Source organism: Colletotrichum paranaense (genome assembly GCF_030867605.1).
Source record: "Colletotrichum paranaense strain IMI 384185 chromosome Unknown Scaffold_3.1, whole genome shotgun sequence".
In the NCBI taxonomy this organism is placed as follows: Eukaryota; Fungi; Ascomycota; class Sordariomycetes; order Glomerellales; family Glomerellaceae; genus Colletotrichum; species Colletotrichum paranaense.
In genome coordinates this window covers 2,168,451-2,186,591 of record NW_026848961.1, presented here as the reverse complement: position 1 = coordinate 2,186,591, position 18,141 = coordinate 2,168,451, and the positions used below count along the sequence as shown (strand labels likewise).

Below are 18,141 nucleotides of genomic sequence, written 5' to 3'. Positions count from 1 at the left end.
GCAGTCGGGAAATGTCACGAGAGCCGATTCTACACCATACAGTCCTCCTTCCACTCAACGGAACCACAGAGAGCCAGCTCTCGGTACGTTGGACGTCCAGTTGTCAACGCCCGATGGATGCCTTTGGTCGCATTCTTTGTGCGGCATAGTCATTTCAGGGCCCTGGGACTAGCAGCTCGAGTGCCAGTCGCATCTTGCAGCTGCATGTCTCGCCCTTCTGCTCCCTAAGCCTCATGCTGGAGGCAGCCACCGGCTCTGAGCCGAAGCACCATACCTAGCTCGAATCTTTGGACGACAGTGAAGGGTCGCGACAGGCCAGCTATAGCAGCACAAGACTCGGTGCGTAGTGCCCATAACGACGGCACTGGATTTCATCCAAGGGCGCTAGAGCAGCTAGCGATGGGGATACAAGACAGCTACCAGTCAGCGAGCATGACTTTTACCCTTTGACGACAAACTAGAGTCCACCTTCTTTCTCAGCTATCGTCCGAGACGCCCTCGTTTAGCGTATAGCTGCCAGCTTTCCAATAGTCTTGTCCTTCTCTACAGCTTACCGCAAGAAGGGCTGGAGCTGTTCAACCATTAACAAGCCAATCTGCCGCAGCAGACATCGCACAGCGAGAAGCCTGGCTAGCGGTTGGGCCGCTTGCCGTCAATACTGTCATACCCTGGACCCCATCCCCTGAGGGCATCCTCCCCGCGGTTGCTCAGCCTTTGCCACTGTCTCCCTGGGCGCGCACATGGCAAAACCTCCACTCAAACACAGACCTTTTTTGGATTTTCGCAAACACCCCTCCTCAAGCTAGATTGAGCTTTGCACGCCCCCATGCGAAACATCAGTTTACAACCAATGACAAGAGCAAAGAGCTTTTGACATTTGCTTTTGCATGAACTGACCTCGCTCTTGGACAGCTTATCCCGTCTCTGGCAGAGTTGGATGAGCTCCCCCGGATGGCAGTGCGACGCAGGGGACTGGTCAAGAGATGGAAACTCATGGCGGCACCTTATCGATTAACGCAAAGACTCCTTCGCTCCCTTGTGATCCCGAGCAATGCAGGAAGAAGGGGTATCCTGTGCCCCCCATCTATCGGCCACACTCTAGCAGAGTTCTTCCTTTTTCTCAATCAGGGACAGCTCACTTGAACAAATGCCTCTTGGTTAGGACCCCTGTATGCGGCGGGCCCGGACGGTAATTATCTCTTTGGGACCCATTGAGTTCCAGCCTAATAAGTTCAACGGCCTGGACGCCACTTCGGCCTCAACCCAACCTACGGTCGAGCCCTGTCACACGGAATCTTTCCCCGGCCACCAGGCCGAGACAACACGGCCTATCCGTACCTTAGACCTCTCCGGTATAACGTGAGATTGCGGCGTCTACCTGTACGGCCTGTTGATGTCGCGATTGGTGTCATCGGAAGAGCTGCACTTCTACGGCCAGGCGGTAGGCTTCTAAGTCTTGCGCAGACTACGACGTTGTCACAGATCTCATCGGTTGCCATGCGGCTTTCGGGCGGCCTGGAACGCCGCGGATGACGCAGCATATCCCACCAAAAGGTGCTAGCAAGCAATTGCATGGCAAATATCCCGACGTTTATTACAAGGGTCTCGTGGATCCAGTGCGATCCACGCCAAGCTGGCATCGCGAATCTTTTTGATATCGTCTGTTGATACTGGTCATGCGGACGTCGACAGGCCAATATGGGTAATGGCACACATTCGACTCCTTATGCGCATTCCAACCCTTCTTACAATGACCTCCACCGTCGAGACGGCTCAAAACCTAATCGGCTTTTTGTCTGAACGACATGGCGATCTTGCCCTACCGTTAGAGGTTCAAAGCCTGCGGAGTGAGGATACACTGGTCTTCACGCTAGCAAAATACGCTTGCGAGGATTCAAAAGTCTAGGCCAGGCCAGAATGCGTCTTAGCCAATTGATCAGCAAGGAATGGAGGACCAGCTTACGCGCCGACGCGTCGGTTCAGGCTTCCTCAATTTGGCGCGCGCATCCACAAAAACAGTCCTGCAGCCATTGTCAACCAAGTGAACCAACAATGTCGAATCGCATTCCGCCGCTTTCAAAGTGCATTTTCTTCCGTTGGTGCCGTCAGATACCTACCGGCCCTTTCTGCGAACTACATGTCAGGGCCAACGGCGCTGTACCTTGCATAGACGTTGCCCATGCACGCCTCATCAGAATGACTTCATCTACCGGCTTCCCTTGCACCGCTACTCTTCCCAATCCGTCCCAGGTTTCCGACGCCTCGAATAGATTGCTACGTTCTCCATTCCCCCACCCGTGGTGCTCTTGATGGCACCTTGGTCTTGTCCAGGCCCCAGGTGCGCTAAATGGCTGTTGCAGAGAGAAACCCCGCCAACGACCCATTTCAGTGGGACGGTTCAGGAACGGTATCCTGGCCCCTTCTTGGCCTTTCCACTGCCTGACGGATGTGGCAGGGCTGGCTGGAGAAAAGCTGGATGCTTTTTAATCGCATCTCTCTGCCGCTGATGTCGATCGCTACCGGTGTTAGTTTCTGTACAGCATTCACGGAACGCGGCTGGCGCTCGAGTAGACGCGGATCGAGTTGACGTTGCAGGGGCTCATTTGGGATTACCAAGCCTACGGTACGGACACTCTGCACTGCAACTTGCGCCGGCCCCATTTGGCTCTTACACCAATGCTTGGTAACCCAAAGCAGCAGCATATAGAAGCACTTTAATGGGCGTGACGTAGGACGGAATATTGGCAGCAGAGCCGCGTCTTCTGCCGACCCCACGGCACCATATCCCCCGTTCTCATGCGCACCGATACACAGTTGATCAAGTTGGCCTGACATGTCTCCCGACTATGCTACTTGTCATCGACTCTAGAAGCTTCTCAGATTCACAGCTCCCGGTAAATCGCATCTGCAACAGCGCGTCGTACGTCCAGTGCCATCCATGGCATGCGAAACCCGCTGATATCCAAGCAAGACAATGCGCCAGGCATGTCAAGCCCGATAGCGAGACTCGCATTCCAAATACCCCGGGTCACGTTAACCCACACTTTTGCATTTATCTTGGCTACTACTGCTCTACTGAGCTTGCGGAGCAAGGTCTAGCTTTAACCTCGTGCCGCAGTTGTGTTCGGATCCAGCCCGTCCCGTTCGCGGGCACGACACAACTTGAAACTCGACGTCCCATGTCGCCTGAAACGGGGCAGAGAACGGCATCATCACCAATGAAAGGCCAGGAAAACGCACCCATTCTTTGCGACTTAAAGTGCTTTCAGAGTTCCAAATAGGACGGAGAGGAACCCTGGCCCGTCCCTGGTTGATGATCTTCAAGTCAGGGTTGCCTCACATCGGGATGCCCTGGCCAGAAAGTGAGACCTGTCAGCCCCAATCGCGGGGTGAGTGAGAGAAACGGAAGTGCAGTACCATATTCCGGAGCATCAAATACGTAGCGTTGACCCTGAACGCCCAACTAGAATGGCTCATTGGGCCAAGAATCGAATGCCCTGTTGAGATGACGGGCGATCACTTACGGTGACGATGTCTCTAGTCTGCTTCTACTATCATGAGTCGTCAGCTGCGCCAACAGTACCAGAGTGAACGGGCAGACTCAGTAGAACAAGCTGTATTCGGCCAATGGACGCCAATCGTTCTCTCGTCAGTGCCTTAAAAAAGCAATTTCGGAAAGACAGGCTACACCTCTTCACCACCCATACTTACACCTCGAAATCAGGCCGAAACAATCACAGAAAGACAGCCGGCATGCAAAGTCCCGTTCACACCATTCCGTAGCGCCGATCTTCCGCCGCCGACTCGCGGGCTCTAGGAAGGACACCAAGTGCCACTGCCGTTCGGTGGTCGACTCTGGTAGCGAATGGCTGACTTGGCGCAGGGAGAAGGGATCTCTCGCATGGCCTTGGTCCACGATGCAACGCCAGACCACCAGGACGCGTCCTCCTCGGCCCTTGCAGAAGGCGCTCTTCTTTTAGTCTTTGTCGGCCTTCCTCGGAGTGGCAAACCGTGGCGGCCCTTCCCGCGGGACACCACTATCCCCGGTCAAATCAGGTATTTTGGACTCGGATTCGGCACACGGCAGACGGTCTTGCGGGCCAATGAATTGTACGGACCAACGGTCTGCCCGTCCAGAAATAGCATGCGCAGTCCCCTTTGACGACCAAGCATAGTATAAGGTAGCTGGGGTTACAGATTGCTCTCGCAACCCTGCTCTCAGTTTAAGAGGTCGCCGCTGCTCGAGTGGCTTCACAAAGCATTGCATTCTCAAGAGGCCCGGTATGCAATATGAGACCTGCCGTCTATGTGAAGTATCACTCGGCTGCCTTTCGCTTGACGTATCCCGAACAGGATTCGTCGTGGTTTATACGCGTGTACGAGCATCCAGTGAAGAAGATCTGCCGCCTTCTCAACGAGGATCTAAGCCAGCTCGGCCATGCTGATGATACTTGTCAATTTCTGGTGACGTCTTCCGCAAGCCCGGTCTCTATCATGCCAAGCAAGAGATTGCAAAATCTCTCCTCCACCAATACAGAGCAGTACAGCGAGATATGTAAAGTTGTTTTACACCACCAATAGGACCTTCCTCGGCGCTCAACTCTCGGGCGTGAAGCTTCACCAAAACTCAATCCAAAATATCCTGTAACAAGCACCCCTATCACCTTGTTGTTTCCATTCGGCCCCTTCCACCTAGCTTAAAAGCTTGCTCATACGATGCTGTAGCTTCTTGGCCTTTTACCTTTTTTGGTTTTCCCATGCAGCTAATATCATCCATTACTCCCTCGATGTGCCTGACCATCTAAGCCCGGGATGGATGGCGTGGTGAGATGGGTGGGCAGACGCCCGGGACCCCGTGCGGGTTGTGCGTGCGTCTGCAAGTGCACGGCCGGGGGATGTCATACCGCGCGAGGGGATTTCTGCTTCGAGCTGTTGTTTTCTTTGACCCAAAGAGAAGCCGCAGGGAGAAAAAACAACATCCGAGGGGGGAAAACTCGAGAGATTGAGAGATAAGAACAGAGTTTGGCCTCATGGTTGTGTGGATTTCCAACATCTTACCGCTCTTGCTATCGTGAGCTTACACCATGGGCTTCAGCACGGCCCGCCCCTGAACCATCTCCAATGAACGTCTTTTCCCTTTCTCTCTTTTCGAACGGGAATGAGATGCCCGTGGTTCGCCTGAACCTCTGTTATCACGCCCGGTTCGGATGAGTTTATCCCGTCTGCAGCTAGTTGTACTTGGAGATGTCTATGAGAGAGTCGCGGGGGTCTAGGCCATATTTGGGGAGGAACTCGGCGGAGGCGGAAGTATGCAGGCAGGTCAGTAGGTAGGTAGGGTAGGTAGCCTATCTTCCTCGGCCCTGATCGGGCAGTTGGTAATGTGCGAGCATGCTGGAGGTCGAGGTTAAGGTTGAACTTGAGCCTTGTTCGTCTTTCCGGCGTCACGGTCCCGTGATGCTTTTTGAAACTTTTACTAGACTGTGATACTGTCAGGCTTTCCTTCGTGAACTAGGCTATGACGGGGGGGGGGGGGGAGCGCTGTGGTGCATTATTTCCTAACATCGCAGTCTCCATGCCCTAGCCAGAAGGAAAATCATGAGTACTCTTTACGGGCTTGCATATGGTACAAATCATCCCTTCAGAAGTGACCTTCTCTGATCCGTTTCCTTCCAGTCACCCGTATTACGTCCATCCAACAAAGAGAACAATATTAAGGATCAGGCCTGCTCCTCGTCTTCAAGCAAAACCTCTCTGTTGGTGTACTAAGATCATACCTGCAGTATGGATAGGACGAGAATCCTATCCTCCCCAGCCCCCAATTTTGCAAATCTTGTGGAGGAGGTGAGTGAGTGGTGACGAGGACCTCCTGCAGATCTTTCCAGCATACAAATCTGCAGCGCCAGCGCCTGTCCGTCTGCTCATGGCAAAGTAGTAGAAACCGCAGCAAGAATAGTCATTATTAACCCCGCCAGACGCTGTTTCGGAGGCGGTGAACGTTGTTCAGGTGATCTCGACGAGAGCTTGGCCCATATGCATGGAACATGAAGCCACGAGATGTCAAGTCTTCTTCCAACACGCGGGCTGTTGGGATTTGGATAGCGCCGACTGGTCATGGATGAGTGAGATCCATCAATTCTACTTTCGCTGCAGCCATACCCTATACAGCCAATGGTAGAAAAGCACCGAGGTCAAGATAGCGATTGCCATGAGACATATGAGAACCGCCGTTCAAGCCATCGAGAACGAAAAACAAGGGCCATCTTGCACGGCATAAAAAAAGTAGCAAATGTATAGCATGAATTTCATAAGGTCTACAGACCGGACTGCTGCCAGGCTACGAAAGGCAGCCTGCAATATTTCCATTAAAGCTGAGTGACGTATATGCAAACGTCCAGAACAAACTCCAGTCGCCATCTAGCCGTCATGGAGATAGATTCCATGTATTTTCCGCTCAAACGCCATCCTGTTGCCTCTGCTAAGGCAGGGCGAACGGGTATCATGCCTATAAAGCCCCCAGAGCCCAAGACCAGCACCAAGCCGGTAACGTCGGTCGTCATCAGCGGGGGAGCCACTTTTGCGCAAGCATCGCACCCCTCATCCAGCGCTGTCTTCGAGAGAAACAACCGAAGATGTCCCCGCTGCGTGGAGCTGTGCGTAAGCGTCAATGCCATCAGAGGGGGGCGGGCAGCGGGATAGAAAGCGATAATTCGTAAGCTCGTAACCAAGAACTGGTATTAGACGTCTTCGAAGGGCGCAAGTGATGCAGGGTAAAATGACACGCCAATGTTGTGAAACTGTCGGTAGGAAAACAAGAGAAGAAAGAGGAAACGAGGAGGAATGAGTCCACAGATCAAAGCCTGTGGACTTTAAAGAGAGAACCGGAGGGAGGAGTGGAAGCAAGACCTCGCGAGTGGCTTTGGGGTCGGCGGTAGGGGTGGTTAGAAGTTGTGTAGAGCAATTTGTGATGAGAACAGAGATGACGAGGAATTCATATCTGTCCTTTGATGTCAACCTTGCGGAAAGCCTCGCTTCTGGCGGAGTCGAAGAGGGCTCCGGCTTTGCCGGTCAAGAGAGCAATAGACTCTTGTCGTTCCTCGAGCAGATGCTGACCATTGTAGTCGACAATGAATTGAGCCGCATCAACGTCGGACTCGAAGCCGAGTTCCTCCGTGATGAACCGTAACTTTACGTCTGGCTTGTATCTATGTCCAAGTTAGCAAGGTGATGCCAAACTATGATCAGGGATTGAACTTACGCTTTGCAAATGTTGCACAGAGCAGCTAGCCGCTCACGAACGACGAACATGTCCATGAGGTATGCACCCATGTTAGGGGTGTCCAGGTAAAGCTGGAAGAACTTGTGGTAGTTACCCAAGGCAAGAGCGGACCGCACCTGGAGCGCATGCTTGATGGGTCGTTCCTCCTTCTCTGCTGTGGTTAGATCTGCCAAGGCATCATTCAGGCCGGTACGGTTGGCAGTGTGAATAAAGTACAAAATGCGATATGCCTTGAACTCGATGGGGTTTCCTTTCAGTCCCTTTGCGTACAGAGTACGCAGCTGGGTTTGGCACTGATTATACTCACCAAGGTCCCCCTTCTCCAACGCAATACGAGCGTGGAGTTCGTAAACGGTGACTGTAAAGTCGTTCTTGATCCGCTGCACTGTCAGATCTTGCCGCATGGATTTCAGCTGGTCGCAGATGTAAGAGTAGTTGCCCTCCTTCTTCCACTTCTTCTTCAGGAGATCCATCGTCTTGTGAAGGACGCGCTCGGGCCGAACCATGGAGGCCACGGGAGGAGCGGTCAGACGCAGGTAGCGCTTCTCCAAAGTTTCGCTGGTGCCGACGACGGGTCCATCAGAGGGCGGAGGGCTAGGCGATCGGTACGAGGATTTGTAGCCGCCATCGAAGCGGCGTTGACGTTTCTCCAACTGCTTCTGGAACTTACTTGACTTGGGCAGTGGCTCATCGAGGTTGGCGCGTTTGTCGGGGGAGGCGAAGGTGATTCGGTCTTCCAGTGCGTTGGATCGGTTGCTGTTAGTAGTACGCCAAGGCACGGCAGAAGACTTTTCATCCGGGGTAAAATCAGACGACTTTCTCTTCTTGGGGTTGGCAGACATTGAACCATCATATCGCGATGCAAATGGAGATGATACGTTCATAGCGGAGTTGAGCTGGGACTGGCGCTCGTTTCGGATCAGATCGGAGGGAAATGGCATCTTCTCCCAGTCGGTTGACTCGAGAGTGCCGTTCTCCATGTGCTGGGAAATGGTCTCCTTCAACTTGGCTTCAATCTCGGGGCGTGGCACGGAGGGGTCCATGTTATGAGGCAGGAAAGACCGTTGGACGTAATCGCGGACGGAGGGTGGCCATTCAACCTTTCGTGGAGCCGGGGCAGGAGCAACAGGAGCAGCTTGGTCGAAGGGAGCAGCCAAGGGAGGCGGCGAAGTACTGTAGGCAGGTGCAGCGGGTGGGGGAGGATACTGGCCGAAGCTTTGTCGAGCCTGGACTGCGGTGTATGCTGGATCTAGAAAGAGAAAAAAATAGGATTAGTAAATCAGATCAGAACACAGTCAGTCTGAGAGGAGGAAAACTCACTGGGAGGGTAAGCATAGTTGGCGGGAGGTGCTCCGTAGGCAATGCCTGGAGGCGGTGCCGGAGGCCAGCTAGTGGGCATCATTGTGAGGGCTGTGAGGATCGATCTTGAATATTTCTGGATCGAAAATTAGTCTTGATCGGTCAGAACAAGTATATCTATCGATCTTTCGTGGTTGAGGCCGACTGAAAAAGGCGTGGAAATGTCGAACAGTCGAAGACGCGGTGGTGGTGGTGGAAGGGGGGAAAGATGAAGTGAGGTTGGGAAGAAGCCGTGAAAGGTGAGGGCGGTAACAAAATGACGGTGGCCCGTGTGCGGGATTTCAGGTAATAATAGTGGGGATCCGAGCCAAACAGTGCCCTTGTGCCTTGTGGCCAGAAACATTGGTTGTCACTGGCACAGGGTGCCACCTCGATGATTACCTAATGCATCATGCCTAGGTGCACCAATGCACCCTGATGCACACCGCTAGCAACAAAAGGGGACTATCGCTATAGTGGGTCGGCGACATCCCACCTTCAATGTCCAGTCCCCCCTCCACTCGACCGTTGCTTCTCCGTGGGGCAGTTGTGTTACGAGAGAGATAAACTGACGCCTGGCATAGGAGCTGTTGGTTGAGTTCCTTCAGCCTCAACAACAATCCACTGAACTTGGTTCGGTGTCTCAAAACCTGTGGAGTTCTCCTCTTCTACCCTCGAATCATGCGCAATCCTTGAAATAGCTGCGAACCCGGCTTCCGATCCCCTCCTCGAACCAGCCCGAGACTGTCCCTGACGTATGCGACAAACCGCGGCAAATAGCCCCTGCCATACTTCAACACCTCCCAACCAAACCCCAGTTTTGCGCGAGCTTCAATATCCTCAGTACGCTCGTGAATAATATGACGGATGTTTCTAAAACACATCGACCTCACGACCGCTCTCCGGCCTTCCTACCTACCGGATGAAGTCTTGTTGTTCGTCCAGGACAACGTCGGGCTCTATGAAGGGTAAATACGACGAGCCTTGAACCCCATCCTACGCTTCTCACCATGTACCAGTACACTAATTGGCTCTCCTCTTTGTCTAGGAAGTTCAAATTACCTCAACAGCAAAATGGTCAGGTGTACTTGACGTCCCACCGAATCTGCTACGTCGACAAGGACGAGCCGCGCAAGCACTCCGTTGCCCTAGATCTGAAAGACATTGATCGATATGAGTTCTACGCGGGGTTCCTGAAATCTTCTGCGAAGATCACCCTGATTCCCAAGCCAATAAAACGCTCGTCGCTCCAGACTAGAGCGTCTGCGATATCTACACCTGGGAGAAATGGCGCAGGGTCACCAGCTCGAGCCGATGGTCCCTACCGACCGCCGCCCGAACCAACAAGCGCAGCAACCTGGGTTTGCACCATCTGCAGCTTCTCCAACCCGGTCCCGTCAAACTTTGACCCAACGACGGCAAACATACACACCCCGCTGCCACCATGTCTTGCTTGCGGCATCAAGCCGACGTTGGCGCACGTTTTGAAGGCTTCTATATCGAATGCGACCAGCCGCGCCCCGCCGGCCACCCCTTCGAGCCCAACAGTCAGCTCGCCCCTCGCGATGCGCCCTCGGTCGACCTCCAACAGGCCCGACGACAACGCGGGGCCTCCGCCTCCCTGGCCAGCGGCCTCGAACATCAACGGCGGCGCCCCACCGAAGCCATCAGATCCAAGCGCGACGTTCCAATGCCCTCGATGCACGTTCTCAAATCACCCGTCCCTGCTGTCATGCGAGATGTGCGGGGCACCCCTAATATCGCAAGATCTGCCCCAAGCAGTCGTCACCCAGGTGCAGACACAAAGGACAGAGTCTCCAGGCCCGGTCCTCACGACGTCCTCGCCTGGCCAGGATACCGCCGAGAACATCAAAATTTCCTTCCGCGGAGGCGGAGAGAAGATATTTTACGAGCGGCTCAAGGGCGCGTTGACACAGCGCAAGTGGCTCCTGCAGGGCGCGCCGCCGGTACCTAAGAGCAATCGCACAATAGACGACAACGGCGCACTCGTACGCGCACCCGCGGCGGTCCCCGAGCGTCCCAAGGGCGTGGGTATCGCGGGTCTGGAGCAGCGCGGGCTCGACATGCGCAAGAACAACGAGGTGATGATTGGCAGCGCGTTCGAGGACCTGGACGCCCTAATGGCCTCCGCCAAGGAGATTGTGGCCCTCGCGGAGAGGTTTGCGCGACAGAACGGCGGGACGGGCGCCGAGGCCAACGCTCTGCTAGCCGAATCGGCCAGCCAGCTCGGTCTCGTGACGACCAAGGATATTGTAGGCGGGAGCAGTTCCGAGACGCTGTACCTGTCCGAGTTGTCGAGGAATCTTGCAGAGTTCCTCACAGACGACGCGCGAGGTGTTTTAAAAAAGGCGGGCGGGATCATCAACTTGGTTGACCTGTGGGCCATGTTCAACCGCGCCCGGGGCGGCGTCGAGCTCGTGAGCCCCATGGATTTCGAAAAGGCCTCGCAGATGTGGGAGTCACTCAAACTGCCCGTCCGGCTGCGAAAGTTCAAGAGCGGTGTGCTGGTCGTACAGAGTAGCGATCGCACCGACGAGACCACCATCAGGGCGCTGGTGTCCTGGCTGGACGACTTGCACGAGTTCCCGCCGGACAAGGAGCTGGCGTGGGACTGGCGACAGTTTGGCCGCGGGGTGACGGCGCGGGATGCGGCGGAGCGGTTCGGCTGGAGCATTGGTGTGGCGGAGGAGGAGCTGGAGATGGCTGAGGAAAGGGGCGTGGTCTGTCGCGAGGACGGCATCGAGGGGCTCAAGTTTTGGAAGAATTACATTGACGTGGGCGATGTGAAGTACCGCCGGCGCTGGAAGCATCGCCCAGAGGACGAGATCATGAAGGCGCTTAGAGAGAGTGGGTTCTTGTGACATTGCGGAAAGCTAGCTGTTTTGTGTGACACTGAACCTTGGATATATATCTATCTCGTGCTAGGTTCGACCTGGCTGGCGCGATTTGCAGACGATTAGAGCGCGCATTACTATTCTACAAGTGTGTCTTTGTGTGTGTTGATGTGTACGTGTCTGTGCTTTGGGGGTTTCTCCCGGTCTGTCGTCTCTATGTCAGATGCCCAGTTTCCTTGAACCCGGCGGCCTGGGTTGATACCGCCTCCCAATGTCTTGAACCCATCTGATGCCAAAAAAAGAAGAAACCCGGAAACGCCGCCCCATGTGAACCAATGCCAAAGAGGGAGGTTCTCAATAAACATAAAAACAAGTCATCTGGCCACCCGTCAGGCAGCTCTTGATCGGGAAAACCACGTTCCAAAGAGGTAAAGGGGACACAGGCTCATGTACTCGGATCCTTTCACTTCTCCGCCCTCTCCATGAGACTCAACCTCACCTTGCGGTTCACGACCCCACCAACACCATACGCCGGGATAATACGGCAGATTCTCGCCATGGTGCTGATACCCCAATTCTTGGCCACAGACTGCCACCGGTTCTGCCACGACACAGGGGTAGCAGCGGCGTTGGGCCGGTTATACACGTCCAACCCGAGCAAATGCAGCGGCGTGCTGGCGAGCTGCACCATGGCCGGCGCGGCGAACTGCACGACGGTCAACCCGCTCACCTTCTTCCTCATCTCCTCGCCCATCCGCTCATTCAGCCAGGGGCCCAGTCTCGGCGGGACGTTGAAGCTCGCGAAGATGGTCATGCAGTCGCGCAGCGTGAAGAGCGCGTAGGTGAGCATCGGTACGGGGCGGGGCGTGGCGCCGGGGGGACCGAACATGCGCGCAAAGACTTGGTCTTTGTACATGCAGATGCCGATGTTTGCGGTGCTCGAGGCGGCGAATTTGGCGGTGCCCGAAGTTACGGACGAGGCTGGCGTGTTGTGGATGGTGGAGGAGGCGGTGTCGAGGGTGTTTGCCGTGAGGTAGGTGCCGCCGTAGAGGGCGAAGATGAGGGCGAAGGGTTTGGAGAAGACGACGGCGTGGGGGCGGAGGAGGAGTTCTTTTAGGCAGGAGCGGACGCATTCGCCTAGGGGACGGCGGCCGGAGGCGTTTTCCATGATGGAGCTATTCAAGAGTCAGTTTCTGGAGTACACTTCAAGGTGTAGGAGAGTTGGGAAGAGAGGGAAGAGTGCTGCTTACCGGTCAATGATGGAGACCAGGGGCGCGACCAAGGTGCCGGCGCACGCTGCGCTGAAGAAGTCGGCTCCGAGGCGGAAGCCCAGGTTCTTGGTGTTCCATTCTGACTTTGCCTCGCCCATTTTGGACTCCATGTCGACTTTTTGGGCCAGCGCCAGCGGGCTTGGGGGTTTGATCTTGAGGTCTGGTGTGACTGGTGCGGATGCGGCTGCGGCGGCGGCGGCAAGCCCTTGTGGTCTTGAGTCTCGTTCCGCCATGCGGGCGCAGTTGTATGTGTATGCGTGTTGGAGCTTCGGAGAAGTTGGAATTTGAAGCTCTCACGATGCTCCGGTTGGGTTTCCTGGTAGTCGATTTCGCAGGCGCCGGGGGGGGGGGGTGACAGCGATTGCGCTGGACCGGGTGGTTTCCCGACGTTCGGTTTGCGACGGGTGATGTCAATAGACGGGTTCGGGGTTGGAGGAGGTGACGTATCGGCGTGGGTGACGTCGCGAAGGTCGGAGTTTTGGGGAAGCTAAGGAAGCTCTCCAAGGACGGGACGACACACACGAATGGGATGAAAGAGGTTCCCTTTTTGGGGGAATCGACCTCAAGAGGAAGGATGAGGCGGGGGGAAAACCAAAGGTAATGGGGGAAAGTGGTCTACTAGAAGATGGGAGAGAGAACAAGGGAAGACCAGGACGAAAAAGGACAAGAGCTACGGTAGAGCTACACTATGGACACAAATCCCATGGGCAAAGAAGAGAGTAGAAAACAAGACCAGCCCGGGACGCAGCTTTTTTGCGACCTTGGTGCCGGGCACGACGCGCCCAATTATGGCCGTCTCGAGGAGCTCAGAGTCAGACAAGCGACCCCGGGACGGGACGGGACCGTAGTCCGTGGCAGAGAGGAAAAAACAGCAGAGCCCTGGACTGGTAGAGTCCCATGGGATAAAATAAAGTGGACTGCCGCAAGGTATTCCGTATCACATCCATGGTGCTACGGATGAGGGTGGACGAATGATTGCTCGAAAATTTCAGCTTACTGGAGACCGAAGTCGGAGATAGTCGGTACGATGGGGCCCGAGGAATGTCCACAGGTATCTACCTCTACTTCGTACCTTTACCTTAGCTAAAAGTCAAGTAATTATAAAGTAGGTAGGTACCTACAGGTAGACATTGTTTTGACATCTTAAGATAAGATACTTTGCCTTGGGTAACTTCGCAAGACATGCCATACAAATTTCTGGCTTGTTACCAGTTCATGTGTATGGCATTTTTCTTCAATGTCTCCATCGCAGGAACCCATCCCGAGCCACTGTAAATAATGGGGGTCCTTTGGAGGGTTGGCGCACTTTTGGAGAGCTGGGGCCCTGGGGGGGATGTGAGTCGGACTCGGGAAACATGGGACGGGACCAGTGAACACCAAGGGAGACGCCTGTTTTGGTGATTGGTGGGGGTCACACGGGGTCACTCGCTTGGTGGAGGCTCCTGTTGATGGGGACCAGTGCCTTCAAGTGATTGACCAAGTGAATGGTCCACGGATACCGTCCGCGTTGGCTGAGTCCTGAGTCCTGAGTCCTGACATATGAGCATGTGGGCAGCCCAGAAATCGCATGATGGCATGACTTTGAGTGTCGAGAGTGTTTGTTCGCTTCGGACATGGACCTAAAATGACCAAACGAGAGAAGACGCCCGCCTAGAGGCATCTCCAAGAGTGGGTCCCCTCGTCGGCTACTCTCCCGTTGGCCGTCCGGTTTCCTTCCGGGGGAGCGACACTGACCCACCCGACCTCGGGGCTCTGGGATTGGATGATTGGGATTCGCGCTACGTACCCGACCCGACCAGCGGGTCCCACCACCTGAGTAGGTACGTTTCGCAGCTTAGCTAAGCTTTCGCTCAAGAAGCCGGGGGGCCGCGTGGCTGGAGCACGTACCCATTTCTGTTCCTTTCCTTTCCTCTTGGCACATGTCTCTCCAGCAAGTCTGGATACTTATTAATAAAGTGCTCCGGGATCCAGAGGCCGTTCAATACGGATCAAAAAGCTTGAAAGAAGCTTGAAAGAAGCTACAAAAAGACATGGGAGGAATCACGGCAATCCTCTGAAAATGCCCAAGATCGATTTCACACACAATTGCGTGCTTGCTTACCTACGACCCTATTTACCTAACTCTAGGTGTACGAACACAGATACGTTAGGCCAAACAGGCACCAGCATGGGCAGCGCAGCGCACATCCCATGCCATCCAATTCGTCCCTAGGTCTACTTCCAGAGCCAGCTAAGATATTCGCCGTCTCCAAAACCGCCCCGAGGCCCAAGCAGGAAGGTAAGTGGAAGGTAAGCAATCGGACAAATTCGAGGGAACTTTGGAAGCTTAACGTGTCGACCTACAAGGGCTGTCGCGTCCATGGAGACAGCATGCGTCACCCTCATTCGTACGTCTGGTCAAACTGCTGCCTTTTTTCAACTGCGTCTGATCCTCTCGCAGCAAAGTGTCAGCACCATAGTTTGTTTCAATTGACTTCATCTCACCGTATCGATACCATCGCGTTGTATTTCGTCCCCCAATTGTGAATACCATCTACATTCCAAATCCACCACCTTTCGCGGTGTCCACCCATTCTCTCCAACATGCGCGTGGCAAAGGAATTCACCCCCGAGGTGCTCCTGAGCGCACCCCGCCGCGGCGCCGCCGTCCCGAGCCCGGACGGCAAGCTCATCCTCTACACCCAATCCACCCACAGCTTCGGCGACAACAAGACCCTCAAGGAGGTCCGCCTCATGCACGTTGAGTCCGGCGCCTCCGATCAGCTCACCGACGACGACAATGTACACGACGCCCTGTGGCTGCCTGGCACAGCGAGCGACATCGTCTACTTGAAATCCGGCGACAAGGGCACCACCCAGATCTGGATCGCCAACGGCGCCGAGCCGGCCAAGGAGCATTACGTCGCTGCAGAGTATGATGCGCCCATCAGCGCGCTCAAGGTTAAGGCGCTGGGTGATGGGAGTGTCGGCTTCGTCGTTGCTGGGCTGGTAGGGCCCGACGGGTCTCTGTTCAATGACAAGACCGAGGAGAAGAGGTCCACGGGGCGAATCTTTGACGATTACCACATGAGGCGTGTAAGTTGGGAGAAACGGTTTGGCGAGCGTAAGATGGTGACAAGTTTCGTGATTAACAAACCTCGTGTTAGTGGAACGAATTGATCAAACCTCACAAATACGCCCTCTGGTACTCGACTCTCGTCAACGCGCACGGCAAATGGGGCGTCGCAGGCGAGCTCCAAAACGCCATCAAGGGAAGCCGTCTCGAGGCGCCGTCGGGCATGTACGACGTCAGCGACCCGACGGACGCATTCGACGTCAGTGAGAAAGGCATCGCCTTCATCGCAGAGGACACCGGGCTGAAGCCGGAGGACGCGGGCGCCTCCCACGTCTACTACGTCCCGCTCACATCGTTCTCGGCCGCCGCGAGTGCCAAGCCCAGGCCACTTGTCATGGGCATATCGGAGGCCAAGGCGTATTACTCCAACGTGAGGTTCTCGCCCGACGGCTCCAAGATTGCATTTTTGCACGAGCCGCTCGACAACCCCGCGGACGCGAGGTTGTATATGGGCCACACGGCGTCCTTTGGCGCTTACGATGTGCACAAGATGATCTTTGGCAACGGGCCGAGCTTGCCGCCCAAGGGGTTCGAGTTCGCGGGCAGCTCTGATGCCATCTTTTTGCAGACGGAAGACTGCGGACGGGTGAAGCTGTCGCACGTGGAGCTCCGTCACGATGCAGAGGCGACGACACTGACGTCGAGCGGCGTCGTCTCGGCTTTCTACCCTCTCAAGGAGGGCAGCTATGACAAGGTCCTGGTGACGAGCAATAGTTTCCTTGACAGCAGTCTGTGGCAGATTATCGACGTCTCGTTGAACACGGCGCCAAAGACTGTGTCGTCGGCTACGAAACACGGCGCAAAGTACGGGTTGTCTCACAGCATGGTCTCTGAGTTTTGGTACGAGGGCGAAGGCGACAATGTTGTGCACTCCTTCATCATCAAGCCGGCAAATTTTGACAAGACCAAGAAGTACCCTTGGATTCTCTTACCTCACGGTGGGCCGGAATCATCTTGGACGGATTCATGGTCGACAAGGGTTAGCCAGTCCCCTCTTTCGTCTCGTATACTCACCCTCAACTAACACCTGAAATCAGTGGAACATGGCCCTTTGGGCCCAACAAGGCTACGTCCTCATCGCGCCAAACATAGCAGGCAGCACAGGCTACGGCGTCGACTTCACAGCCCGCATCTACCGCTCCTGGGGCGGCGCTCCCTTCCAAGACCTCGTCCGCCTCATGGACCACCTGCAACAAGTCCCCTACCTCGACCAGGACCGCGCCGTCGTCGCGGGCGCCTCGTACGGCGGGTACATGATCTCCTGGATGAACGGGCACGACCTGATCCGCCGCTTCGCCTGCTCCATCTGGCACGACGGGATTTTCAGTCTGCCTGTGTTCATGCTGCAGAGCGACGTCGTCGACGGCGGGCCCGATTTCGGGGGGCCGCCCTTTTTGTGGAATAATGCCGAGGAAATGGAGCGGTGGAACCCGGCGCGGCCGGAGCTGTTGCGGAATTGGAGGCACGCGCCGCCGACGTTGATTATTCACAGCGAGAAGGATTACAGGTGTCCTATCACGGAGGGGATTGCTGCGTACAATACGCTCATGTGCCAGGGCGTCAAGACGAGGTTCTTGACGTTTGAAGATGAGTGTCATTGGGTGCTGAACCCCGAGAACTCAATGGTTTGGCACAAGACTGTTTTTGCCTGGATGGCGAGGTTTACCGGGGAGCGCAGGGTTTGAAGGGGGTGTTTGTGAAATGGGAGTGCAGCTTATATACGATGAAGATATCGGGTGAGAGGCAGTCAGCAACAATGAATAGGACAAAGTGACAAAGTACCAAGATATCAGATGAGATGGCTTTTCTCGTCCGAATATCTTCATCCATGACTTGGACTCTTCGACCTTGAAGTTGTAAGTGCAGTTGATGGTCGGGCACATATACCCCCGAGACCCCCAACCAAGCCATCGGGACTTCAAATCGCCGCATCAGAGGTCGAAAGTGGATCTCACGGGGGACTTTAAACCTCCGTCTCTTCCACCAATTAACGGGACATTTCAGCAGTACTACGGTAACCCGTTCATTAACTCGGCCCCGGACGGTGCTACCCCGAGCTCAGTCGCGACGCCGTAACCCAATCGGCTGACTTCAAGCTCCTCAAAATGTGGGGGGTTTTGTCTGCGTCCCCCCCCCGGATGGCGACCCCGATTTCCCCGGTCTTCAGCCGGGCTCGTGTAAGAGGGAACATCGTAGCTTTGCGAGTTTTATATATAAGAGTGCGCAACATTACGTCGTTTCCCCTTTTAGTTTCACGATGTCTCAGTGATCTTGTTTGCAGGCGCA

The 18,141-nt window shown here is 55.1% G+C and overlaps 6 protein-coding genes across 6 annotated transcripts; 3 read left to right on the top strand and 3 right to left on the bottom strand.

Moving 5' to 3' along the window:
• Window positions 1-1,328: 1,328 nt before the first annotated feature.
• Window positions 1,329-1,640, bottom strand: CPAR01_04290 (uncharacterized protein; the record flags this gene model as incomplete). Its single annotated transcript, XM_060488571.1, has 1 exon — window positions 1,329-1,640. The coding sequence occupies one exon, from the start codon at window positions 1,638-1,640 to the stop codon at window positions 1,329-1,331; it is 312 nt and encodes a 103-aa protein (XP_060352777.1).
• A 4,783-nt stretch (window positions 1,641-6,423) lies between these two features.
• On the top strand, window positions 6,424-6,870 carry CPAR01_04289 (uncharacterized protein; the record flags this gene model as incomplete). Its single annotated transcript, XM_060488570.1, has 2 exons — window positions 6,424-6,654; window positions 6,805-6,870. 2 exons carry the CDS (start codon window positions 6,424-6,426, stop codon window positions 6,868-6,870), a joined length of 297 nt encoding a protein of 98 aa, XP_060352776.1.
• Window positions 6,871-6,988: 118 nt separating this feature from the next.
• Window positions 6,989-8,678, bottom strand: CPAR01_04288 (GANP/Nin1/mts3/eIF-3 p25 family protein; the record flags this gene model as incomplete). The annotated part of the gene is made up of 3 exons (XM_060488569.1): window positions 6,989-7,202; window positions 7,256-8,525; window positions 8,597-8,678. The coding sequence occupies 3 exons, from the start codon at window positions 8,676-8,678 to the stop codon at window positions 6,989-6,991; spliced, it is 1,566 nt and encodes a 521-aa protein (XP_060352775.1).
• Window positions 8,679-9,481: 803 nt separating this feature from the next.
• CPAR01_04287 (EAP30/Vps36 family protein) lies at window positions 9,482-11,496 on the top strand (the record flags this gene model as incomplete). The annotated part of the gene is made up of 2 exons (XM_060488568.1): window positions 9,482-9,582; window positions 9,663-11,496. The coding sequence occupies 2 exons, from the start codon at window positions 9,482-9,484 to the stop codon at window positions 11,494-11,496; spliced, it is 1,935 nt and encodes a 644-aa protein (XP_060352774.1).
• Window positions 11,497-11,932: 436 nt separating this feature from the next.
• Window positions 11,933-12,973, bottom strand: CPAR01_04286 (uncharacterized protein; the record flags this gene model as incomplete). The annotated part of the gene is made up of 2 exons (XM_060488567.1): window positions 11,933-12,644; window positions 12,720-12,973. The coding sequence occupies 2 exons, from the start codon at window positions 12,971-12,973 to the stop codon at window positions 11,933-11,935; spliced, it is 966 nt and encodes a 321-aa protein (XP_060352773.1).
• A 2,350-nt stretch (window positions 12,974-15,323) lies between these two features.
• CPAR01_04285 (prolyl oligopeptidase) lies at window positions 15,324-17,540 on the top strand (the record flags this gene model as incomplete). The annotated part of the gene is made up of 3 exons (XM_060488566.1): window positions 15,324-15,815; window positions 15,887-16,834; window positions 16,893-17,540. The coding sequence occupies 3 exons, from the start codon at window positions 15,324-15,326 to the stop codon at window positions 17,538-17,540; spliced, it is 2,088 nt and encodes a 695-aa protein (XP_060352772.1).
• Between the last annotated feature and the right edge of the window lie 601 nt (window positions 17,541-18,141).